Source organism: Arvicola amphibius, chromosome 1 (assembly GCF_903992535.2).
Source record: "Arvicola amphibius chromosome 1, mArvAmp1.2, whole genome shotgun sequence".
NCBI classification, from domain to species: domain Eukaryota; kingdom Metazoa; phylum Chordata; class Mammalia; order Rodentia; family Cricetidae; genus Arvicola; species Arvicola amphibius.
In genome coordinates this window covers 132,488,608-132,514,970 of record NC_052047.1, presented here as the reverse complement: position 1 = coordinate 132,514,970, position 26,363 = coordinate 132,488,608, and the positions used below count along the sequence as shown (strand labels likewise).

General features: G+C 40.7%; 1 protein-coding gene across 6 annotated transcripts in view; it reads left to right on the top strand.

Annotated features, from left to right (window-relative positions):
* Ate1 (arginyltransferase 1) overlaps positions 1 to 23,181 on the top strand; it is a 132,075-nt gene extending 108,894 nt beyond the window's left edge. For all 6 annotated transcript variants that reach the window (XM_038344614.1, XM_038344629.1, XM_038344622.1 and 3 more), the window contains 2 exons: positions 4,050 to 4,170; positions 21,174 to 23,181. In XM_038344614.1, coding sequence (XP_038200542.1) covers positions 4,050 to 4,170; positions 21,174 to 21,352 — 300 coding nt within the window. In that variant the 3' untranslated portion in view covers positions 21,353 to 23,181. The remainder of the gene's footprint in view (positions 1 to 4,049; positions 4,171 to 21,173) is intronic.
* The last annotated feature ends 3,182 nt before the right edge of the window (positions 23,182 to 26,363 follow it).

The window sequence follows — 26,363 nt, the reverse complement described above, 5'->3', positions numbered from 1 at the left end:
GGTGTAAGATGGAATCTCAGAGTTGTTTTGATTTGCATTTCTCTGATGACTAAGGATGTTGAACATTTCCTTAATTGTCTTTCAGCTATTTTAGATTCCTCTGTTGAGAGTTCTCTGTTTAGGTTTGTACTCCATTTTTTTTAAAAAATATTTTATTTATTTATTATGTATACAACATTCCTTCCATGTATGCTTGCATGCCAGAAGAGGGCACCAGATCTCATTAAAGATGGCTGTGAGCCACCATGTGGTTGCTGGGAATTGAACTCAGGACCTCTGGAAGAACAGTCAGTGCTCTTAACCTCTGAGCCATCTCTCCAGCCCTGTACTCCATTTTTTTTTTTTATTGGACTATGTGATCTTTTGGTGTCTAGTTTCTTGAGTTCTTCTATATTTTGGAGATGAGACCTCTGTCTGATGTGGGTTAGTGAAGATCTTTTCCCGTTCTTAGGCTGTCGTTTTGTCTTGTTGACCGTGTCTCCTTCCACTATGTGGATTCTAGGGATGCACTAAGGCCACCAGGCTGGTGGCAAGCTCCATTACCAACTTTTGGGCCTTCCATTTTTAAATGGATTGCCTATATACAGTAGGAGGGTAAGGCTGTGAGGGCTCATGAGTCTAGGTTTCTCTAGGGCTTTATAGAAATATACAGGGATAATGGTTATATAGCTTTGAAAAGTATGGAAACAGTAGGCCAGCCCTATGCTAATGGGGAGATCTTGCTAGTTTGTGAATTCTATCAGTAATAACAAAACTGATGCTGAGAGCTTGCTAGAACCATTTCTTGCTGTGGCTTCATATTATCAGACACTGAATTTTCCTTTGGAAATTCAGATTTGTAACTAGATGTGTCTTGGATGGAGGAAAATGTCTAAGTGTCATATGCTTTGTTTCACTGGAAGCAATAAGGTATCCATCTGTTTTAAAGTCTACTATCACTGACAGTTACTGCTGTACTTCACATACTCTACATATATATTGAGTAGGATGTGATAGTGAGGTCATTTTTTAAAAATTATTGTGTGTTTATTGGTGTTTTGCCTGTGCATACATTTTCTGTGCCTGTGGAGGTCAGAGAGGGTGTTGGACCCCCTGGAACTAGTGTTGCAGATGGCTGTGAGCCACCACATGGGTGCTGGAGATTGAACTCAGCTCCTCTGGAAGAGCAAGCAGCCAGTGCTCTTAGCCACCGAACCAACTCTCCAGCCACAGTGATGAGATATCTCAGCCTCTGGTTATCAAAAATAAATGTAGTTTTTAGGCTAAATTCTGATTATTTTGCTAGACTAATGTATTTTTTACATAAGTTATTTGGCGGCTCTTTTCATAGGTTGAAAAGTCAGATCAATATGGTAATGATCTTCAGTTATGGTCAAAAGCAGGCAAGTGAGAAGAATGCCTTTGTCGCATTGCCCAAAACCAAAGCAAACAGCCCCTCTGCCGGATGACAGTCTTTTCTGATAGACCAGGAAATGTGTTTAGCTAGGGTTTGGAGGGTTTGTCCTTGCAAAGTGTTTTAGATTTAACTGTAATATTTCCTAAACTCTTATTCTATGACAGCCTAGTAAAATTGACTGAACTATTATCTGGCCATGTTGTAATCTCTCTCTTTTTCCTTGGTGGCTTTGGGTTTTACAAGTAGCCTTAAGCAGTTTTCATTAAGAAGGTAATTACTGAGTATTACAGCTATATTTGGAGTAAAATAGTAACCCTTCTTTAGCACCGCGGACTCTAGCTGCTTCTCTTCTGAACTGTTCATCACTTTGAAAGAACTTCTCAAAAAGCTCTGTGGGATAAGCTGTCAAAGATGTTACATTTTCAAAATTCCGAGTACTCCAGAAATTTGTGCTAACTCATATTTCTCATTTACCCAAAGACACCATAGGAAAGAATTAATCTGCTTTTACTTCACTGTTCAGTCTGAATGAGTATACTCAGAGGTTGATTAAATATTTTTTCTTTTGACCCTGGGAAAGTATGTCCAAATCCTTAAGTAATTACATTCTTAATACAAACATCTCTGGTTTTCCTACAATAGGGAACAGGCAGGGTAGCTTTTGCCTCCCCGTGGTTTTTATTTGTGTGCTGGTGACTCTGAACTGAGCTCTAAACACTTCAGTCACATAACTTAACCGCTTAGCTTAGAAAGCACAACATTTCACAGTGGTTTATTTCATAAAATCACATTCTTTGATGGCTTGAGAGAAAATCTGAAGTATTGAAAGAAGCCTATACTTTGGAGAAGGGTGTTTAATGTAATTGACAAATTTGATTTCAAGTAATATGAATAAGTCAAAATGTATTTCTGATCTTTTAGTGAGGTGAATGTTTAAAGCGTCAAAAGTAAGCGCTGAACTTTCCTGAGTGAATAGGACATTGAGAGAACATTGTGAGGACTCGTGCTCCCACACAGCGCTGATGTTGTGCCTAAGCTTTGTGCAGCCCCTCACTCCAGTGGGTTCAGTGCCATTTATCGAAAAGCATGATTTTGTCCATTTTTGTTCTGGGACCTGCTGCCGCACTAAGTCTTTTTGTCAGTATTGTAGTTAGGTGTTTGTTGATGAATCTGTGTGTAGTCATGGACTGCTCTCAGAGGGAGAGTCCATTATCTCAACCTCCAGACCTCAGCACCCTCACTCCCAGTGTTTGCCTTGACTTCAACGTTAAGTTAGAAAATAGGAGCGTTTGGACACTTGGGATTTTAGTTGTTCTTTAACACACTTTTCACACTAAATATTCTTGGGGTTTCTCAAATGTTCTGTCACTACATGAAAATATGCTCTTTAATTTGTACTAGTTTTTAAATTCACATTGGTCATATTTTTATACCAAATTGAGAACCCTAGCATAATAAAGCAAAATGGAAAAGAGTCTGCAAATAGAGTGATGAGAGATTAGATTTACCAAAGAGTAAAATATAACATAAAACTTTAATATTGAATACTATGTGGCCCTGGCACTTGACAAACAGAGAACTCAGTCAATATAGGAATTTAACAAGGGATACTTTTACTCAGTAGGGGAAGTGAAACATGTTCAAAAAAGTTATGTTGAAGCCATTAAGTAAATACAAGAGAAATTAGATTGGATTGTTCCTTATATTGAAATAATTTCTTACACTGGATTGTAAAAAAATATTTTTTAAATGACTGCACTAGATTTTAACCTGATATCAAATTTGAATTTTAATATTCAGAGATAAGACATTTAGAATTTTGAACAAGTTCAAAGAATATAAAAGCTTTGTTTTTTTCTGAAAAAATTCACTAATGCTTTTTACAGTTTGTATCATTCTTTCCTAATTATGTGTTCATATTCAGTAAATATTGTATAGTGTTGTACACTTGAAGTATGTAACTGATCTACACATTTTTGTAAAATAGAACTTGTGAAGTTATAGTATCACAGGTTTTGTTAGAATTTCTATTTTTTAAGCTTTTTGTTGTACATTTACTAGATTGTTATTAGATGTATATTAATTGGATGCTACTTTTTAAAACATTAGCATGGACTGAATATTATCAGCCTTGAGTTGGACAGTGGTGGCGCACGCCTTTAATCCCAGCACTTGGGAGGCAGAGGCAGGCGGATCTCTGTGAGTTTGAGGCCAACCTGGTTTACAGAGCTCGTTTCAGGACAGGTTCCAAAGCTACAGAGAAACCCTGTCTTGAAAAACAAAACAAAGGAGCTTAATCTTGAGTCTATAAACTAAAAAAAATTAGTGATTGGGGACAGTAAAATTCTACTTCTGGAAACAAGTTTGCTTTATATGGCTTTGTATGGTTCTCTAATATATGCAAAGCAGCTTCCCAAAGACACCTGGATTTCTTCCAAAAGGGTAGACGCTCAAATTCCGAATCAGTATAGCCTGCTAAATGTTGATGTATCCCTTTTAGAGAGCCTTGCAATATATATGTGTTCTCTAAATGATGGCAAGGCTTTTTTGGTTGTCATTAAGCTTGTCACCATACCTTTCCTTGATCCTGGAGCCCCAGAACTCAGGAGTTGGCGTTTGTAATGTTGTGCCTTTTGTCTTCACTTCTCTTTAGGGTCAGTATAGACCTTCTGATTTGCTGTGTCCTGAGACGTATGTCTGGGTACCCATTGAGCAGTGCCTGCCTTCTCTTGACATCTCCAAATACTGCCGTTTCAACCAGGACCCACAAGCAGGTATGTCTATTGCAGAGCCCAGCTGGGCACCTTTATCCTTTTTGTGGCTCTTCATAGTTTTTCATACGTTGTACACTGTGTCAAAAACCACACGTGTGTTTCTGTGATAGGGAAGACAAGACAGACAATTAAGAAATGATGTGTAGTCTTGCTGCTTGCCGCCTGTGTTTTCCCTGTTGGGGTAGTTTTCACATATTTTGAGGACTGACATCTTTATCTTTTATTTTTTAACAATTATCACAATATAAAAATTGTTTGCTTATTTTACCAGTATAGAGGCAGAAATATCGAGCAGTCGAACTCTGAGGCTGTGGAACAGTGTTATGGAGATAGTTAGTACATGAAGTTTTTGTGCTGGCACTTTTCGTCTGTCCCCGGTATGTCTCCTTTTCCATGTCCTTTTTGAGGTCCCTGCCTAGAATAACCTCCACCATATTTTGTTTATTATTATTATTATTAGTGTATAGAGACACAACAGCCACAAGTTAAGACCCTGACTTCATGACAAATAGGTATCTGTGCTTTTAGGCAATTGAGAAACTTCTCTGCTTTCAGATTCCTTACTTACTATTAAGATAAATAAGTGTCAAGTGTGGTGGGATATGCCCAGAACCGTAGCAATTGTAAGTTAGAGGCAGGAGAATCACCCATTTAGTGTCAGCCTCAGCTGTCTTATAGGTCATGAGTTTGGGGTGAGTCTGAGCAACATGAGACCCTGTCTGAAACAAAAGAAAATAACAGGACCTCTGTGTTTGATTGAAGTATTGTATGTATGTATAAAAATGCCATAATAAGCCGGGCAGCGGTGGCGCACGCCTTTAATCCCAGCACTCGGGAGGCAGAGGCAGGCAGATCTCTGTGAGTTCGAAACCAGCCTGGTCTACAAGAGCAAGTTCCAGGACAGGCTCCAAAGCTACAGAGAAACCCTGTCTCGAAAAACCAAAAAAAAAAAAAAAAAAGCCACAATGAAATCATTGTGTACAATTATTATATGTTAATAAAAATATAGTAAGACCTACCTTATTGAGTTATACCAAGAGGAAAATCAGACACAGATATTAAGAATCACCCCTATTGTTTTGGTTTTGTTACCCAAGTTAGGATGTTGCCTCAGATTTATGCCAGAGGCTTTTGTCGGCATTTATTCCCATTTGCACTGCCCCTTCTCTCTGAGAAAAAAGAAAAAAAAAATACGTCCTGTTTAGCTCCTTGGAGTCTAAGTGCCACTGAAAGTGTAAAACACCTCTTGGTCTGCAGAGCACTGAGGTGATGCCTGATTCATACCTCATTAGAATACAGAAGGGAGGAAATGCAAAGCCTGGCAGAGGGCAGCAGTCAGATGAGAATGAGGGGTGAAGAAAGAAAGAAGCACACGGACTTCTCAGTTCTGAAATGACCTTTTTTTTTTTTTTTTTAATCACCAGCTTTTGTTTTAGTTTTTCAACACAGAGTTTCTCTGTAACTTTGGAGCCTGTCCTGGAACTTGCTCTGTAGACCAGGCTGGCCTCAGACTCACAGAGATCCACCTGCCTCTGCCTTACAAGTGCTGGGATTAAAGGTGTGTGCCACCACCGCCTGGCCAGTTTGTGGGTTTTTTGTTTGTTTGTTTTTGTTTTGTTTTGTATGAAATTGGTTTATGTGATATGTTTGTTACCCTGAAAAGCAGATTTGAAGTCATGAGTGACACATCTTACCCATCGTAGTACCTTAGAATCTGAAGAGTGGCCACAGGGCCAGCTGTCTCATTTGCCAGACACTCTGGCATCGCCCCTGGTTTCCTAGCCAGGACTTCAATCCCACACCTTAAGTTGCTAATCAGAATGGGATTGTTTCATTCTAAGTTATACTGTACTGATCAAACAGATAAAGTTGCTTTTAAACACTGACTTTGTCAGTGGGCTTTGGCATCAGGTCCATAGCCAAAGGCAGCCGTGTTCAAGAGGAAAGCCCATAATTACCCACTGTTGTCCGTGTCTTAGAAAAACACTTCCTCTTTGCCTCCTCTGGGTCTGTAGCTTGTAATGAAAGCTGCGGGCCATCTTGTCGAGTTCTTTCCTATTCAGTGATAGTAATTTCCTTCATAGTACTGTGGTCTTCAGCTTGTATCTGACTCTTAAATGTGAACACAATTTTACTCTCTTTCTTAAATTAGTTAAAGGTTTCTTGGAGATGCAAGAGACCATAAGTTCCCCATGTTTTGTGAAGCTGAAACACGACCTTCTCATTTCCATGCATGGAATGGGCATGCAAGTAAATACTCATTCAGTTTATTGATTTTAAAATTCCTTTCCAAAACAAGTGCTAATAAGCATTTCATAGCAAAACCAGTTTAGTCTCGCAGTGCCTGCTGTTATCAAGAAGACGGTCTGTTCTGGTGAGTGATGAGCACATAGCATGTTGTTTCCTATATTCTGCTGGGTTCTGCTCCTCAGGGCAGACACTGGTTGTTAACTATTCATCGTTTAGAATTCATTTACAGTCAGAGTAAACTTGAGAATAGAGTTTCCAAGCACATGAAGATCATTTTCCATGTGTTGTGTCTTTGGAACTTTGAAGAGAATATTGTATAGTTTTATCAATATTGAATATCACAGTCCAGACACTATTTGAAATCACACTTATGTCCTGTGGTTTTAGGAAATTAAAATGCAGTTACATGCTGGAATGTATTGAGCCTGCTGTGAAACATGGTCATTGGAGGTTTAAATGGCAAACTGTGAGAAACTCTCCTCCTCTCTGGGGCCAGTTTTACTTTTACATGACCCAAACTCTGACTTAGAAAAAACACAGAGCCTGATGTGAGGAATATTGCTAGCTGGCCTGTTTTTCAATCACCAAGTCTTTTGCCCTCCCAGATGTTCTGTGGTTCAAGGGCCTACAGAAGGTGCCTCAGCTGATCTCATTGTGCTCTGTAAAAGTGGTTTCAAGGTAATCAGTGGTCCCCTGTCAGAAAAATCGCACGGTCTCTGCACCCTAAGTTGCTATAAGACTCTGAAATACCCACTCCCATGCCCTTGGCAATCTGCTCCCAGCACTCCCTTCTCGTCATGTGTTTTAGGAGTGTTTGTTTAACTCTTTATCCTCGACAGCAAACCCTTTGTATTTACTGTATTATGGTACCATGTGGGCAAGAGGTGATTGACTTCTAACAACTCTAAAAGAAATTTGCTTGTTGTAAATGGGTATTTTGTTTTCAGTTTAGAACTTATGTCTATTCCTTCAAAATGTGTTTAGAAATTTCTCAAATAACTTTGAAGGAAAATAATGTCCCATTGTTTTTAAAATTAGAAATTGGCTGTATACAGACTTTTTTTTTTTTTTGGTTTTTCGAGACAGGGTTTCTCTGTGGCTTTGGAGCCTGTCCTGGAACTAGCTCTTGTAGACCAGGCTGGTCTCAAACTCACAGAGATCCGCCTGCCTCTGCCTCCCGAGTGCTGGGATTAAAGGCGTGCGCCACCACCACCCGGCTTGTATACAGACTTAAAATAACCCAGTACCACATTTGCACTTTGCTTTCTTAGGTATTTATATATTGTTGTTGTGTGTGTTGTATGTGTGGGGTACAAGGACCATGGCTGTATGTAGAGGTCTGGGAGCAACTTTATGGAGTCAGTTCTCTGTCTGTCACTAGAGAGGTCCAGGGAATGCGCACGGGGCAGGCTTTCATGGCCTCTGCCAGCCAAGCCGTCGCACTAGCCTATATTTTACCTTTTTTCTTAAATTACTTCTTTAAAAGTATTTTCTGGGAGCCTTTGTAGACATTTGGCTCAGATGTGGACTGAACATGTCATCCGGTGACAGAGTGCTTGTCCCCTGTGCACAGGCCCCGGCGTTAGTTAGGGAAGGGAGCTAGAGTGCAGTCAGGACGCACAGGCGTGCTGCAGCCACACTGACAGTGTCTCCGGTCTCCACTGCTCTTTCCCGTGAATGGAGCTGTGGATGCTTTGTGAAGCAGAACAGGGGTCACGTGTCATACTGCTAGGGTTGCTTGTGTTACTTTACTTTTGGTTAGATAGAAATCACTTTTGGTAAGGTAAAAACTACTTGGTTGTTAATTTGACCATAAAGAAAACAAATACTACTCTTATAGAGCAGGCACTATCTTAACGTAGACAGTTCTCACACACACTTTGTTGAAACAGTAGCCAGTATTTTGGAGTTGATGTTTAAGCCTTGATAAACAGTGACTTGACTCACAGTGTTGAGCATATAATTTGGTATTACTCAAAGGTATTACAATCCTTGCTTTATTGTTTTTCAGTGAAACTTTATTGAGTATACATTACTTCCCAAGCACCGTCCTGTTTTCCCCCATGTTACTCATTTTATCCTCAAACAGCATCTTATACTAACTGTTCAATGTTCATTGCAAAAATAAAGCTAAAATTTGTTTTGTCAAAGGATAAAAATATATTTTTCCAGTTTTTTCTATACTTTTAAAAAGTACTTCTTTTTATTTTTAGATAATTTTTATTTCTGTTTTCACTTAAAATTACAGTAATGTATTCCTTTTACCATAGAGTAGTCTAAAGTTGGTTTGGTTCTAAGCAGACTTTGAAATATTGGTAAGAAAATTTCTCATTTGTCTCTACTGTGACCAAGCCATACACCATTTCTTTTGAACTAAATTTGCTATGAAAGTAATGACAATTAATTTGAATCAAGTGCTTTGTGCATTTTCCTGCGGTAGACTGTTTCTAGAACATCTTAACTCTTTCCAGAGTGGCTGGAAAGCCTAAGCTAATTAAAGAAGCTTCACAGCAGTGCGGTCCCCTAAAGCTTCATTTGTGTTATTTTATGTTATTTCAAAGGGAGCCTCTTTTCTTTTTACTCCATTCTTTTTCCTCCCTGGCATGGTTCCCTGACATTTTTTCCTATACTCCTGTAGTTCTCCAGCATGTGTCCATAGAACACCCAGCCTTACTCAGATCTTGAGTGTTTGTGGAGGAGCCATCCCAGAAAGTCTCTGTCTTGTGTTCACTGATTTGTGTCTGTAGGCCTGGCATTGCTTCCTGAACACTACGTAGACTCCTTCAGAAGGGTATATGAGCCAGCATGTTCTCTTAACCACTGAGACATCTCTCCAGCCCATGCCAACATGTTCTCTTAATCTCTAGGAAACAATGCCAAGTAAGAAAGCAAACTTACCAAAACTTCCTTAGGGCCCTCAGAATCCTCTGCAGTGATGATTCATGACAAAGGGAGGATTGTCCTAACAGGTGCAGGGTCAAGTTGCTGTTCTTTTAGCACTTCTGAAGATAAAATTGTTTTCTTTAGAATAGTAACTTTCTTCAAAAAACAACTTATTGTATGTACACACACACACACACACACACATATACACACACATATATGTTTATGTATATCACAGTATTTGTGTGTCTAGCTCACCTATCTTGTGTGTTCCAGGGATTGAATATAGCATCTTTCTCTACTTAATAAGTTGTGTCAGTGGCTCCCAGATAGTTTTTAAATTTTTTTATGTCAGTATAACTATTCAAAGTTATAAACTAAGTAGTATTGCTTGAAGTATAGTTACTAAATATTCTTATTGTCGGTAATGATGATGATTGTTAGCTATAGCCAGCTGGAGGTAGAACCAGTTGTACCAGACTACATGTTACAAAGGAATCAGCATCAAAGCAAGAAAATAACCTGGACATTTGGTTCAAATAGTTGGTAAGTCTGGGGAATTTGTATTGATATGGAAAAAATTGACTGTTGAAGTATTGTGAACAAGCTTTGTTAGATATACAGGTGAACATATTTTTGTCTTTTCACATCAGAATTTATGAATGACAACGAATTCACAATATTTCAGTGGCAGCATTGTTCCAGACTCTTCTACTTTCCTCGATGACCGTGGCCAAGGCAAACACAGGCTCTTTAGTACAATCTTAATTACTAATATTAACTCTGACCACATATTACATACAACACGATACATTTTTCTGTCTGTCTACCCATTCACCCATCTGTCTATCCATCCATCCAGCTAGCCAGCCAGCCATGAATGGCTGAAAAATGTTTAGAAGCTGCAGTTCATGATGTTTCAGAAGTCTTGGGATAATAATCAAAAGAAGGTCTTTGGAGAGGCAGCTGTGGCTGCTGTTGGAGAGTCCAGCAGTAAGGCTGGAGCTGAGCTAGAGTTGAGTCCACCTGCAGAGGCGAAAGGATGAGACCAGGTCAGGAGCTGGGTGGTGATGGTGCACGGCTTTAATCTCTGTGAGTTTGAGGCCAGTCTGGTCTACAAGAGCTAGTTCCAGGACAGGCTTCAAAACTGCAGTGAAACCCTGTCTCGAAAAAAAAAAAAAAAAAACAAAACAAAATACCAGATCAGATGAGTGAATGGGTGGATGAAAAAAGCAAGTCTTTATGTGCAAAATGGATGACGGGCTGATGACAGCAATTCAAGAACACTGCGTCAAGGAGAGGCAGTCCAGGCCTCCACAGCACCTCACCATCTCAGCACTCCCTTCCTCTCCTTCCAGAAAGGCAGTTTGTTCTCATCTGAGGCTAATCTGCCCTCCTGTCCTCTGTAGTTTTTCATGTTTCAGTACTTCTCAGACACCTTGATGCACTCTGACTTCATGAATATAGGGAGAGCAGAGGAAGCTCTGAGTAAAGTCTGAGTCATATATACTCTAAACCCTGCTTGTTTATCTGTATGTCATAACCCCACTTCCTTGTTCAGCTATGTGTGATAACCCTATCTTTCTGTTCAGCTCCATATACTAAACATTCTGAGCTTCTGGGATGCTGTGGTTTCTCTAGCAGAGAGCCCAGGCCGTCTGATTCCAGCTTTTCTGTTAATGTGCCCATCTACCTGTCTTTTCTTCACTTCTCACTGCCCCCGTCAGGTCTGTCCCCAGAACTCTGATGGATGCAGCACATAAAGAAAATAACCTTTACTTTCTTCAATTGTTTTTCTTCAGTATCTGGTCACATGGTTGAAGAAAGTCACATGGTCCCCTTCCCCTTCTGACACCAAGGAATTAACTGCATCAGTTTGCACTGGGCACTGAATTGCTGATTTGAGTTTAATAAACAAAAAAAATTAAATGAATTTTGGTTTATGAATGAGACATAATTTTCAGCACTTTTTGAAGTGACCCTAAACATGCTTATGCATTTTGATATATATGTATATGAAGCTTTTTGCTAAGCATTGATAATTATAAAATTGAAGTATCCATCAGCTATGGAAAACATTGAAGATGTTTCACCAGATATTTAGCCAAGATTGAATTCTTTATGTGAAAATAAGCAAGCACATCTGATTAGCATAGAAACTTCTTTTGCCTTTAATAAATGATAAAATTATATATTTAACAAAGAATGGTTCTAAAATAAGTTTCTTTATGATATATTATTAAAAATGCCTTGCTTGTGTACCTATTTTATATACCCATGTGCCTGGGGCTATCTAAGCATCCTTAGGTGAAATAATGTTGTTAGTAGATGCCTAGAATGGCATGGGCCTTGGTTTGGAAGCTGCACTTCACTTCCTCAGACCAACTAAGGAAGAAATAACTTGACATAGACCATAACTGTTGCTTAAGTGTTGCAGCCAGCAAGTAAATGACTATTCTCTGTAGTCTGGAGTTCAGAATGAGTGTTTGAGATAGTAGATAGCCTACCACAAACTTTTAGCTTGTTAGTTTTAGGCCAGGAAGGCACAGCTTATTGTATTTATTCCTTATTTGGCACATTCAACCTCCTCTCTGGCTCATTTCTTCTGAAATAGTACCATTTGGCGCTGCCTCCTTGAAAGTCTTGCCCTCTCTGGGCCTGTCCCTCCTCGCCTACCCCAGCACTTGTGTGCAAGTGTGTGGGAACATTTCACCCTGAAACAGTGTCACTAGATACCGCACACTGTGTCTTTGCTGCTGTTGGCCGCTGAATTGATTTCATAGTCCACTGCAAATCACAACTGTGGAAAGACCGAGTCAGTCTACATTTTCAAGTTGGTGTGTGCACAGGCATTAAGCCTTAACTCATGTTTTAAAGAATGACTTTAATTTATAGGAAAGTGGATTCAAAGGTTTCTTCTAGTTTAAACATTAGAACTCAGTTCATTAAGGTAAGTCCATTAAAGAAAGATTTGTCCTTTTTGTCAAATCTGAATGCAGATTACAAATCATATTTTCAATGTATAAGGCTTTAAAATTTTAGCAATTTAAAGAAAAAGGGACTTTTGAATAACATTTGATTGCATTTACAAGACACTAATTCAATTTTTAACTTTTAAAATTTTTATAAATGTATTCAATTTCCCACTTAATTCAATTGTCTGACAAAGTATTCTTAGGAACTTAATTAGATTTGTGGACACAATGAGCTAAATATTTACTTAGTTTGAAATCACAGTATAAATCAATTAGTAATTAAGCATTTCCTGTCGAAGTAATAAATCATTGTTTACATAAAAAAATCTTCAGGAGTCCACTGTATAACTACTGGAACTAATAACTGAATTAAATAAGATTGTAGCTTATAAAGTTATTATACAGAAGTCAATTGTATTTTATATATTAGCAGCAAACAAAAATGAATTGCAAAAGAATCCTCTTAGAATAACAAAAGAATATTCATTATTTAGAATTACATGTATCAAAAGACACTCAAGACCCCTCCATTGAGAACTGCCAATCACCGCTCAGAACTAAACCATGTTCTGAATCTTGAAGACTCAGTGTTGTTAACATGACAACTGAAGTCTTAAGTAGGACCTCGTGTTGCTCTGATGGTCCAGTTCTATCTAATTGTATTAGTATATAGTAGTCTCGCGTTTGTTGACGCCGTCATGTGTTTATTCTCATCATCATTTCATAATGCTTTTCCCAGGTTAAAGCCATTTACAGTGGCTTTCCATTGGTCCCCATATCCCGGAGGAGGTGGGTGACTGTTCATGACCAACTGCTTCCCTGTCTGATTAGTGGACGAGCCCAGAGACGCCTGCATCTGTTAAGCCCATTACGTTATGTCTTGACCGGTGTTTATGTTTCTTTAGCACTTAAGATTGTTTATTCTCATCCAACTTTAAAGAACTTTGAACCTGGTAGAATCCTGCATTGTACCAAACTCATAAAATTATTCAAATTTTAGCAATATTCAAATTGTTTGAATTTCAGGTTCCTCTCATTGCATTTTCCATTAATAACATCCAAACATCCTATTTGCATTCACATTGTTTATTCCTAATACCTAACCGTTGTTCTGCAAGAGCAGGTAACTGCTAGCTCATGGAGTCATGCTAATTTAGTGCTTCAGCTAGAGACCCAAAGACAGGGTCTTTAGATTTCACTAGATTTGTCACTTTCCACAGTTCACTGACTCTCAGGCTGTTTGATTATCAGTGAAACGAGAAACTCAAACTACATGATGTTCAGGTCCTACTGTGTTTTGTAACCTTTGGATAGTTAAAAATTTGTTGAGGATCAAGCTGCTTTCAAACTTGGACATACTATACAAACACAAGATGGGTGATTCTGAATCACATCAAATGAGAATGGACCTGATTGTAACATTTCCACAATTACACAGAATCCAGTTCACTGAACCCTTTACTCTCTCTCTTCTCCTTGTTGTGAGCAATTTCACGTGAAGCCATGCCTGTTTGGAGAGTGCCTTCCCAACACTTGGTCATAAGCACCTATAAGAAATCATTTTGCAGTGATAATAGTGATTAGTTTGATTAGTATTTATTGGTCCAAGAAATTTTACTAAATACTTAAGTCTTAGTCAGGGTTTTATTAACGTGAAGAGACACTGTGACCATGGCAACTCTTAAAAAGGAAAACATTTAATTGAGGTGACTTGCTTAGAGTTTCAGAGGTTCATTCCATTATTATCATGATGGGGAGCATGGTGGCATGCAGGCAGGCATGGTGTTGGAGCTAAGAGTGCTACATCTTGCTAAGCAGGCAACAGGAAGTTGACTGACAACACACTGAGAGAAGCTTGAGCAAAGAGACTTCCAAGCCTGCCCCCACAGTGACACACTTCCTTCAGCAAGGCCACACCTCCTAATAGTGCCTTTTCTGCACCCTTTGGAGGCCATTTTCTTTCAAACTGCCACTATATATATGTGTACACACACACACACACACACACACACACACACGCATATATTTGACCCCTTACAGTGACTCCATTGGTCTTTCCTCTAAGTCATATTTAGGAGGCAAAAGTTATTCAGAAACAGAACCCGGTTGGTTTGGGGTATGAATATTCAAAAGCATTCCTGTCACTTCTAGAACCTGTATAAATTATTAATTAGACAGCTCATAATTTTAGTTAGTGAGAGTCCTTTGCCCAGTGATGAATATTGTCTGTATTCTGCCCACTTACACCTAGCTTTGGACCTGAAAGGCTGATGAAGGTGCTGTGACCACAGCTGGTTGACAGCTTGTGAACAGCTCCACACTGGACATTATAGAGTCTGTGTGGTAAATTTCAAGTGTTGAGATAATTGGGCCCATTCATCCAAAGCTCAGATTGTGGCTATAGGCACACAAAAGGGACAGATTAAAAGGTCTCTTCTGTATTTAATAGTGAAAATCATACTTTTCTGAGATTTTTGAAATTACTAATAGGCCTGTTTTTCTAAGTTTTGTAAAGATCCTGTTTTTATTTTATTTAATTAGTCTTAAATTTTTATTGTGTATATTTGTGTGTGTTTGTATGCATGTGTATGCATGTTTTCATGCTTAATTGTGCACTGAAAGGCCCTACCGTTTGTGTGTGGGAATCAGAGGATAACTTACAGGAGTCATTTCTCTCCTTCCGTTGTGTTGTTCCTGGGGTTTGAACTTGGGTCTGTTGGGCTTGGTGGCAAGTATTTTTCTCTACTTACTGATTCGCACTGGCTAAGGCTGTCGTTTTTAAAGGGCCCACGATCAGTCTTAAAGATATTAATATTGTGTATATATACTAAGGTCTACCTTTATAGCTTTATTGGTTAAATATATTTAAAGGTAATGTTCTCAATTAATATTAAGCTGAAAACTGTCCAAACTTAAATGCTGTTCTATGGCTCCAAACAGTATTACTTACCCGTGTGTAAGTTATTTTTAAACAGATTCCCTTTGATTTTTCTTTGCCATGTAGTTATTTTTATCTGCCAAGTGTCTGGGTTCTCCATGTCTGCCTTTTGAGAAAGGTGTGACTTTATAAACTTGAAGTTAAACAAACTCTACATTGAAATGCCGTATCTGTTTATATTATATACTCAAAGGTACGCTTGGTGTGTGTGTGTGTGTGTGTGTTTGTGCATGTAGGTACATATATGTGTGTCAAAGGGTGACATCGTCTTTTTCTCAGTCATTGTCCACCCTAGTGTTTGAGACCAGAGCTCTCTCTGAACCTGGAGTTCACAGGTCAGCTGGACTGTCCTGTCAGCGCTCCCCTGCACTGCACTGCAGACAGGCACGCTCTCTGTACTTTGCCTTTTATGTGAGTACTGGGGATCTCAACTCAAATCCTGATATTTGCCTGGCAAGCATTTTACCAGCTGATCTCTCCTCAAGCTCTGCATTTAAGAAACATTTTGTGTATCTATTATGGCTTCCAGATAGTGTTTTTATGGGATTCTCAGGTGTGTGAGCAAGTGGGTCTGTTTCTTGTGCCCTCTTTTTATTTCATACACACACACACACACACATGTACATGTATATATATGTGCTCTATCTGCATATACAACTTCATGCCAGAAGAAGGCAGCAGATCCCACTGGAGATGGTTGTGAGCCACCGCCTGGTTGCTGGGAATTGAACTCAGGTCCTCTAGAAAAACAGCCAGTGCTCTTAACTTCTGAGCCATCTCTCCAGCCCCTTCTTGTGCCTTCTATTGGGCTGGTTTCTTTCTGTTTGTTTTACCCAATTCTGATATGTTAGTGTTTGTTTTATTTCATTTTACTGTTTAATAAAAAAATTTACTTAGTGACCATTATTTGAATGCGATAGGGAAACTTTAAGTGAATTTTATGGGATTTGCTCACTTTTGGTTCCTTCACACACTCAGTAGTCTGAGCTTTGGTGTAGAGAGCTGTGGATTTGCAGTTCCAGCTTTTTTTCTTAGTGAAAAGAGCATATTCTGTGGCCTCCAAAGTGTAAGTTTGGGGTGCTGGCCACACAACTGTGATGCATGTGCCAGCGCCCCAGGCTGCCTCAGCAGCGTTTTCCTTGACAGCCCTTAAGTTCCACAGTAAATTGCTGCTTACATGGGAGCTCTGATGTGCATTTTAAATTAATGTCATCTAATTCCCCAAACCTGAATTAAACCAATCTGTTTTTCAGGTTACTGAGTGCTTAACTATTTGCCCTTGACCTGTGAACCTTGGAAGTTAGGGAGATTAGGTGGCTGTCATGAGTGGACTAACTATAGACATGTTTATTATTTGAACACGCTCACTTGCCATTAAAGTGTGTGTTTTAAAAGTTTCACTCTGAATTGAAGTTTTAGCATCTCCTTGAAATACTTTGTTAACCCATTGTTGTGAATCTTTTGATTAAAAACAAAGGTTCTTGTGCAGCACACTTCATTTCTTAAATGTTTTCTTAAAGCATTCCAACTGCACCCAGGAAGGCAAGCAAAAGAAGGCGCCCTGTAGTGTGCATTTGTACTTATTGGATGGGCCAGTGCTACTGGAGTTTGCTTTTGGGCATAGTTCTGGCTTTAAACTGCAAACTACAGGCATTTCTTTGCTATAACTACATGCTTTCAAGGTATGTCTGCAAACAAACAGTGCTTTTGGAGGAGGAAGGGGCACAGGAAGAGCATCTGCTTTCTAGCTGGGCTGTGTCACTGTTACTCTACTTCCTTTTACTCCCCAAAGTCCACTAAAGAGGCTGCTTTTCTGCGTTCAGAAGTTTAACAGAAGCATCTGTGCTGTCTAGAAGGGCCTCTGCTTTTGCAGAGTCCTCTTGCTGTTTGAGACTTAAAGGTTTTGCAAAGGGACGAGTTCTGAAAGACTTGAATTTAGGAAGTCTTGACTTTGGAGGACTTGTGAGCCCTGTAGGAGCCGAGCTTTGTGAGCACACAGCTGTTTTTACCGCTCATGTTGGCCACCCCAGCTGACATGGCTGCTGCTTTGCTGTGCGTTTAAGAAGCTTGCACGACCTGCTGTCCCTTCTCATAGTGAAAATCTTTTGCTTTGAAGCAGGTATTAAAAAGTGCAAAGTAAAAGTGAAAGCCAAGAGCAGTGGGTCATTTGGGGAGATGCCAGCTGAGAGATGGCAAGTGGATTTTGGCATAAACAAAAGTAATTGCCAAGAGCACATATAACTCTGAAGTACACAGCCCGTACCCCCGAACTGCTACACACAAGAACAGTGTGGAAGGGCATTATAAATATTAATGACCAGCCATCAAACCTACACAGCTCGAGACGTTTTTGAGAGAACATTTCTTCTCTGAGCAGGAAGGTATTTCACCAGGAACATAGCAAAACTTGTTCTCTGCAGAGCACTTCGTTTATCCCTTTGTGAATAGAAGTTGCTCTGTTGAGGCAGATTGTGAGTCCCAGCCTCATCTCCAGACCTAACACAATCACCACTCCTAGTTCTGTGCACTGAATATAAGGTGATTGCCAGAAATGTTGGAGAAATCGCCACAGTTACCACGTATAATGGGGAAATCAAGGTCCTTTCTTGGGTTCTTCGTTTTGTTAGTAAAAGAGTTTAAGAATAGACTCAAAAGGAATCTCAAGGGCAGCTTTATTAGAGTTTAAAAGAAAAAATGGAAGACCAGTAAGCTGTGAGTCTCAGCAGCTGCCTGGAGGAGGAAGAGGTTGCAGAGAAAGAGGAAAGGCCTACCTTTTGAGTCAACTGTGTGGAATATCGTGTCTTGTTCTTTTGTCTGGCTTGATCTCGTGCAGCTCTTGTGTGGGCAGCTGTGGCTGCTGTGAGTCCGTCAGCGCAGTAGCATCTTGTGTACAGAAGGGAGTACTACACGGTGCTTCATCTCACCCTCTGCCGCAGTGTCCCCGAGCTGTGATGAGGGTGGTCGTAGTGGTGATAAAGATGACCTTGACATTTTTTTTATTAAGGATACAGTCCAGCTATTTTGTAGACTGTTCCTTACTTGGTGTTCATCATAAGTTTCTCTGTAATCAGTCAAGTTACATAGTTTTGGTAAGAATATTAGAAATGGTGAATTCATATCAGGAGACCTGTATTGTCACTCATTGGCAGCTGGTGACCTGATAAAATGGTATGTGTCACACGCCCACTCTCCAGTCAGTGTTTTGTATAGGTCAAGTGGTTGATAAATAAGATATCTTCAGATGATATATAAGTATCCTGTCACATCGAACTTAAAGCTCCTAGTTTTTAGACCCTTTGGTAGGACGCTTAGGGTCGGAATACATGGAGTAGGTACTTAGAGCGTGGTGACTGCGTGCCGTGCTCAGCTCCCTGTCTTCACTGACACAGTTGAGGAGCTCTCTCGGCCAGGGAATGGTACCACTCATCTCAGTTAAGAAGGTCAAGATAATCCCCCACAGGTGTCCCACATACCCTTCTCCCAGTTGGTTCTAGATTCTGTCAGGGTGACCATTAACATGAATATCACATCCCCTGTTGTACATTTGCTCAGCATTTCAGCTCTTACATCAATTTATCTGCTGTGTATACACCTGTATCCTTTAAAAACTATAAAATACTTGTTTTCATTTTTATGTAATATTTCTGTAACAATATATTATAAAGATATGCAGATATACTCTTGAATCATTTTTAGAAAAGCCTAGGGAAAAAAAAAAGCCAGGTTGTTGGGGGCAGCATGTCCCTTTGATCCACTCAGGAAGCAGACGCAAGTGGACCTCTGTGAGTTCGAGACCAGCCTGGTCTACAGAGAGAATTCCAGGACAGCCAGGGCTACACAGAGAAACCCTGTCTCTAAACACAAAACAAAAAAAGGAAAGAAAGACTTAGAAAAGCCTTAAGTCTCTGAGAACAACAAATAATTTAACACCTCCCCCCCCGAAAAGTACAGCTGTGATCTGTAGCTTCTCTTGCTTTGAAAGCACCTGTTAAACAGCTCAGCTCCTGCGAGGGAACAGTTGTGGGGAGAGTGAGCAAGCAGCCCCCTGCAGAGTTTTCCTTGATTAAAATGTCATGGAGCTGGCAGCACATTTGAGTCATTAGTGACCAAATGCTCATCCCCAAGAACTGCAAGACTCCTTGTGTTTTTATTTTATGAAATTAAGCTGTGATGCATCTTTGGGAAAGGAGAAGTAGAAGTTCTTGTATCTTAGTAGGCTGGCAGCTTTCCTTGGGTGCCATGACAACCATCTTCATATCAAAATAGCTTGTTCCTGGGTCTCTTCAAGGCCCATTAAGGAAAGGCCTTTGGGTCTGTTAAGCACTGTCGATTTGTCTGTGAGCATGGATGTCATGTTTATATCTATAAGATGATTCTAAATGGGTCTTGTAAGAATTTGAGCTACATTTTTCCTCCTTGCTAACTAAATCATAATTTTTAGTGTTTTAAGTATCTTGCAGAATTTTATGTTTAAATTACTTTTAATCTGAACTGTGTGGGATGTACATGTCCCATCCTTGAGGATATGACTGGATGATCATAAGCCAAAGGCCATGCAGCCCAGCAGACGAAACAGGCAGGCCTGGAGTCTGAGACTGGATGGGCTCCCTCTCCTTCACATGCATTTGGGCAGATAAATTGTATGCAGTACATTGGTGTTCCCTCTGTTTCTGGCATCTGAGGAATAGGAAGAATTCTGTTCTTTTCTCTCCTGAAATCTCCTGAGTTTGATTCTGCTTTAGAGCATCAACTTCTGAGAAAGAAGAAACTTTAGATGTTTGTGTCTTAGTTATAAACTCCATTCCTGGCCTTAGGTGGTAGATTACAGCCATGCGTTCTTTGTATTAAGATGTTCTGGGTCTGTATTTGGTGTGTAGAAAGCATGTGAGTTTCACGCTTTGGCTTGGGTTCCTTTCCCAGCACTCTTTACAAGTATGCAAATATCCCAGTATACAAATATTCCAGAATTTAGTATCTGAAGCCCTTGTGTATGTTTTCTTTGGTTGGGGTGTGTGTGTGTGTACGTGTGTGTTGAAGTCTTGCTGTGTAGTCCAGACTGGCACAGACCTCTCTACAGCCAGGATGACCTTGAGCTTATGATCTTCCTGCCTCTAATTCCCAAGTGCCAGGGCCACAGGCATACCCCTCCACCCCAGCTCATCCCAGGCATTTTATCCCCAACATGATAGTTTATTCCATGAAGTCAGAGGCTGGCCACTAACTCAAGTTAGACTTTTGCCCTTATGTTTGTCCATATACAGATTATTGCCTGAAAAAAGGCAGAGATGAACTTGTTCTCTCGGAAGGCTCTTGCAGTCCCATAAAGCACTACTCATGCTGACCAGAACTGAGTCATGAGACCACACCCAGCTTCAGGGAAGGCAGGAGTACAGGTGTTCTTCTAGGTGGTTGCATGCCTTGATATAAGCCATGAGTTCTTGTATATGGGACCAGGAAAGCCCAAAGGAAGCAACAGCACCCTTTGCTCTATCTTCTATGGAAGCTGTGAGAATCTGACCTGCTGCCCTCCAAAATGCATAATTTGCATTTTGCATATGCAAAGCCAGACCTCCTTATGCTGCTCTGTTGGCAATAAGTCCCTATGCAGAGCCAAAGCCTCAGGCAGCATGTTAGCTGGAGAGGCACTAAGATTTAATGCATACTCTGGAAAGATCTGGAACATTATAGATGCCACTGTACCTCAGAAAATCAGAAGGTACAGTATAGCCAGTGGTTTTCAGTTGAGTGTGATTCTTTGACTCTACTTTGTTTTGGCTAGCAAACTAGGGAATGCTTCTTGCCTTTCACTAAGGAACTTCCTGCGTATTCTTAGGAGCATGCTCATGAACGTACTGTGCAGTGAGGACCTGCGAGGCCGTCATGTTTCAGATGATGTACTTTGACTGTGCACATCTTTGATATTAGCAGGTCTTTGATCCCTATTTGTCTCTTTGCAGTGGATGAAGGCCGCAGTAAGGACCTTAACCGACTACGGGTACTTCACAGGCGATCCACCATGCCTTATGCTGTTTATAAGAACTACCAAGAAGACCCGAGTGAGGAGGAGGGTGTTCTGGAGTATGCCAACCTTGTGGGGCAGAAGTGCGCCGAGAGGATGCTGCTGTTCAGAAACTGACCGCCTGCCCCATAGCCCAGCACCAGCCTGGATATCTGATCACCGTCCTGCATATCTTGGCTTCTATAGCCACTCACCAAGTACATTCTTAGAGCTTTTAAAAAATATTTTGTGGAATTGTATTTATGAGAATCTTGTGGTTAATATAAAGATTTTAAAATACACTATAATCCAGCCCCTTAATTGGGACTTGTCCTTTTGGAGTTTGCTTCTGGAACAAGGTATGCAAAATGTCTCCAGTAAATATTCTGGGGAGGAAAGTGAAGAAATGAATCTAAATAATTTCCTCACATTACTGTTTTTGTCCTGGAAAAATTCTAACAGAAAAGATGGTTCTCAACCTGTGGGTCGCAACCCCTATGGGGGTTGTATATCAGATATGTTACGATTCATAACAGTAGTAAAATTCCAGTTATGAAGTAACAACGAAATAATTTTATGGTTGGGTCACTACAATATGAAGAACCATATTAAAGGGCAGCAGAATTAGGAAGGTTGAGAACCATTGACTTAGACTCATACAAGATGTTAGCTTATGCTAGAAAATTTAGGTCAAAGGTGACAAGCGCATTCCATCGCCAGGAAACATGTCTTCCCCACAAACCAAAGCTCTGCTACTCTGTTGAATATTAAATTCTGCCAGTGTTACAGTGTGTCATTAATAAACGACCTGAAAAGGCCATGCAAACATTGCAAAGATCAGATGTTCCCATTGGGTGTGTGTCCAGGATGGTCCTGCTATGATTGTTGTCTTGGCATAATTATTTGCCTGGCAAATCTTGAGGACCTGAGTTCAGTTCTCTAGAACTCATGTAAAAATGCTGGGTCTGGTAGTGAGTGTGCGCTTGAATCCCAGCACTGGGGAGTCAGAGGAGCTTCCCTGGAGCACTGGCCAGCAGCCTGACCTACCGAGTGACTTCCAGCACTGAGAGGCCCTGTCTGAAAGGAAGTGGACTGCTGTCCTGAGGATGACACCTAGCCCCGGGCCTCCGTACATGTGTTTATAAAGATGTGTGCTTGTCTTTTGAGCTCTTGAGTTGAGTGTGCACCGCAGCTAGTATAGGGCAGTCAAGGCAAGTATCCCAACTTTGCATTTTGCAAAGTCTATCTGAGATACCTGATTTCTTGTCAGTGGCTTTCATCTAAATAAAGACACATGGAGCTTTCCAGAGACTGCTTTTCTTTTCTCCAAGCAGGAGCTGTGCATGTTCCCGCTCCTTGCTTTAGTCCCTTCTGAGTTCAGGTAGAGTCACACCTCCCTTCATGACAGTACAGATGTCATTTTGGTTCTCAGTGTATTATCTTTATTTAAATTATTTTCAGTTCTTAGAATTTTGTTATTATAAATAATCTGAGCACTTTTTATATTCTAAGATAGAGGATATATTATCAGATAAATATATTCACTCAATTGAAAGTATTTAGATAAGAGAAATTATTGTTTATGTTTTCTTTCAAGGAGTCTATCCTATTTTTATCCATTTGCAAATGCTGGTTTTGCGTGGTTTCTTATCACATCAAAATTATTATGTAAAAGAACCTTTCCAGCTTTCTGAACAGCAAATAGTTTGGTTTATAAATATTGTATTATTTCAGTATGAATAAAGGTGAGAGAATATGAACACTTACCCAGAATGATTCTACTGTGGCTGACTTAAAAGAAGGAAATGAAGTGGGAACTTGATATGTTTGAATTACGAGTTATTCAGATGTGTGTCCTTTCCAGAGGAGACCAGTGACTATAGGACAGAGTAACTTTGATTGCATTTGATAGTTTTGCTCTTCTAAAAAAGGCCAAAATGAACAAAATAAAGCTGTTTTTATCTGCAGTGGTTCTTATCATTCATTTCTTAAAACTGTATAGGCCCAGCACCATCCATGCCTGTAATCCCAGCACTCAGTGGGGGCAGAAAGACTAGTCAAGGTCACCTACAACTATATAGCAAGTCTGAGGCCATCCTGGGATAATGAGACCATCTCATAATGCATGGCTACTCCCACACATGCACATAAATATTCTCGAACACGTTACACCTGTAGAAATTTGTAGAAAATGTTGACTATGTGAATTATAAGATTTAATTGTCAATAACCAACTGTAGACTGTTTGACTATGTCAATCAAAGTATGGGATGACTTCTCTGAAGAATAAAATAAATCTCTAAGCAATATATATAGAGATTTTCACATAGTAAATTAGGGTAGGATGAACTTTTGGTTTTTTTGAGACAGGGTTTCTCTGTGTAGCCCTGACTGTCCTGAAACTTACTCTTTAGACCAGCCTGACCTCGAACTCAGATCCTCCCGCCTCTGCCTCCCGAGTGCTGGGATTAAAGGTGTGTGTGCCACCACTGCCCACTGCCCAGCTACTGTGAATATCTTAAAAGAGAATGGTCTTAATGCTTGCATAGTATCCCAGTGTGTACTTATGTTTGCACAGGAAGGCTTTTGACCCTGGGCCCTCTTTATGCATAATGGGTATTACTAACAGCATTACCAGGTTTTTTGATATTACTTAGTTTCCTTTTTTAAAAAAAAAAATCAAGTTTTGATTTTAGAATGTAAAATAACTAGCATTCCATATACATTATTCAAACAAGATAAATGATTACAAAAGGAACATTCTTTATCTTTGTAGTCCTGGGGATCAAACCTTAGGAAGCGGGCAAGCATTCTACTGAGCTTCTACAAAGGGGAAGGCCACTCTAGCCCTGTTACGCGGTTATCAACACGGATTTAGTGTCAGCATTGCAGTTCCTTCTCACTGCACCAAATGGCCTAAGTGAAATAAAAGATATCTTAGGGGTTTCTGTTGCTGCCACGAAACACCACGGCCAAAAAGCAAGTGGAGGAAAGGGTTTATTTGGCGTACACTTCAGAACTGCTGTTTACCGCTGAAGGAAGTCAGGACAGGAACTTAGACATGCCAGGATCCTGGAGGCAGGAGCTGATGCAGAGGTTATGGAGGAGAGCTGTTTACTGGCTTGCTTTTCGTAGCTTGCTCAGCTTGCTCAGCCCACCTTCTTATGGAAACCAGGGCTAGCAACCCACGGGATGGCATCACCCACCATGGGCTGGGCCCTCCCTATTGATCATTAAATGAGAAAGTGTCTTACAGCTGGATCTCATGGAGGCATTTCCTCAACTGAGGCTCCTTCCTCTGATGACTCTAGCTTGTGTCAAGTTGACACACAACCAACCAGTACAACTGACCCCTTGTCAACTTGACACACAAACACATCACTATGAAGCCACAACCCTTCCTTTCTTATTCCTCCCCAAGATCTTAAATAACTTTAAAAGTCCCACAGCCTTTACAGATTCAAACACATTAAAATTTCGGTGCCTTTAAAATAGCCACTCTTTTTTTAAAAAGTTCAAGTCTTTCATCTGTGGGCACCTTTAAAACTCAAATACCTTCTTCAAGAGGGAAGAACCACCTGGAGTCCATTTGTAGAGGGGAGGAGTGATAATACAAGCAGAAGGTCAAGACCACGATGGGGAAACCTACAGAAACAGCTGACCCCAGCTAGCAGGAGCTCACTGACTTTGGAGCCCATTTCCTATGGAAAGATACCATGCTCGGCCTAGATACAGGGAGGAAGGCCTTGGTCCTGCCTCAAGTGATGTGACAGACTTTGTTGACTCCCCCACGGGAGGCCTCACCCTCTCTGAGAAATGGAGTGGGGGAAAGATGGGAGCAGGAGGAGGGGAGGAAAAGGGAACTGGGATTGGTATGTTTAGAAAAAGATTGTTTAAGAAATCAAAAAGTGTAAAAAAAGAAAAAAATATATATAAGTAAAATTTAAAAAATAAATGGGACCCAAATAAACGTAAATTTTACCATTTAAAAGAAAAAAGAGGGAAGAACCAGGGCACCATCACAATCCGAACCAAGCAAAACCAAAGTCCAACTGTATAAATATCTCAATGTCCAGTTATCTGGGATCCACTCAGTTTTCTGAACTGCAAAGGGCTATAGTCACTTCTCTGACTCGACCCTCTCCAGCACACACAGCTTGTCTTGTAGGCTCCGGCTGGCTCCACTCCACTGCTGCAGCTGTTTGTGGTGGTTTTCCCACGGTACCTAGGGTCTTCTGCTGCAACTGGGCTGCATTTTCATCAATAGTTCCTCATAGGCTCTCTTCATGGTGCCAGGCATCAACTCTGCATGACCCCGTCAGTCCTGGGCCTTCAACTGCCACAGAATCTGCACCTTCACCAGTGGACTCTCCTGGCCTCTCACAATGCCAAGCCTCAGCTGCTCTCCATGACCCCTTCCTGCCTTCAAACCTAGTACCACCTGAGTGACACACATTACCAAATCTGGAACACAGCTTCTCAGTGTTCTCAGGAAACACTTCCCAGAAGATTTCACCTCAGTGATGTTGCTCTCTTGTTAATCCCCTCTAGTTTCTTAACTCCAGACAACCAGCATCAAGTATCCCAGCAAAGCAAACGCTTTAGTGGTTCTGGTGTCTTGTTAATCGCAGCTGATTCTTCAGTCCCAGCGAACCTGAACCGCAGGATCTTAACTGAAACAACAAACAGCCCTGGCAGAGTCTTTAATCTTCCCTCTGAAATTCCAGAAACCAGGTCTCTGTCTTCCACACTGCTCAGTTCCACAGAATACCCTACTGAGCTCTTGACACTCAGTGCCTCTTCTAGCCCAAAGTTCCCAAGTCCTTTCACAGTCCTCCCCAGAACGTGGTCAGGTCTGTCACAGCAATCCCCCACTGTGCTGGTTCCACTGTCTGCCTTAGGGGTTTCTGTTACGGCCACAAAACACCATGACCAAAAGGCAAGTTGGGGAGGAAAGGGTTTATGTGGCGTACACTTCAGAACTGCTGTTCCTCACCGAAAGGAGTCAGGACAGGAGCTCAGACAAGGCAGGATTCTGGAGGCTGGAGCAGAGGCTATGGAGGGGAGCTGCTTACTGGCTTGCTTCCCATGGCTTGCTCAGCTCACCTTATGGAAGCCAGGACCAGCAGCCCAGGGATGGTACCACTCA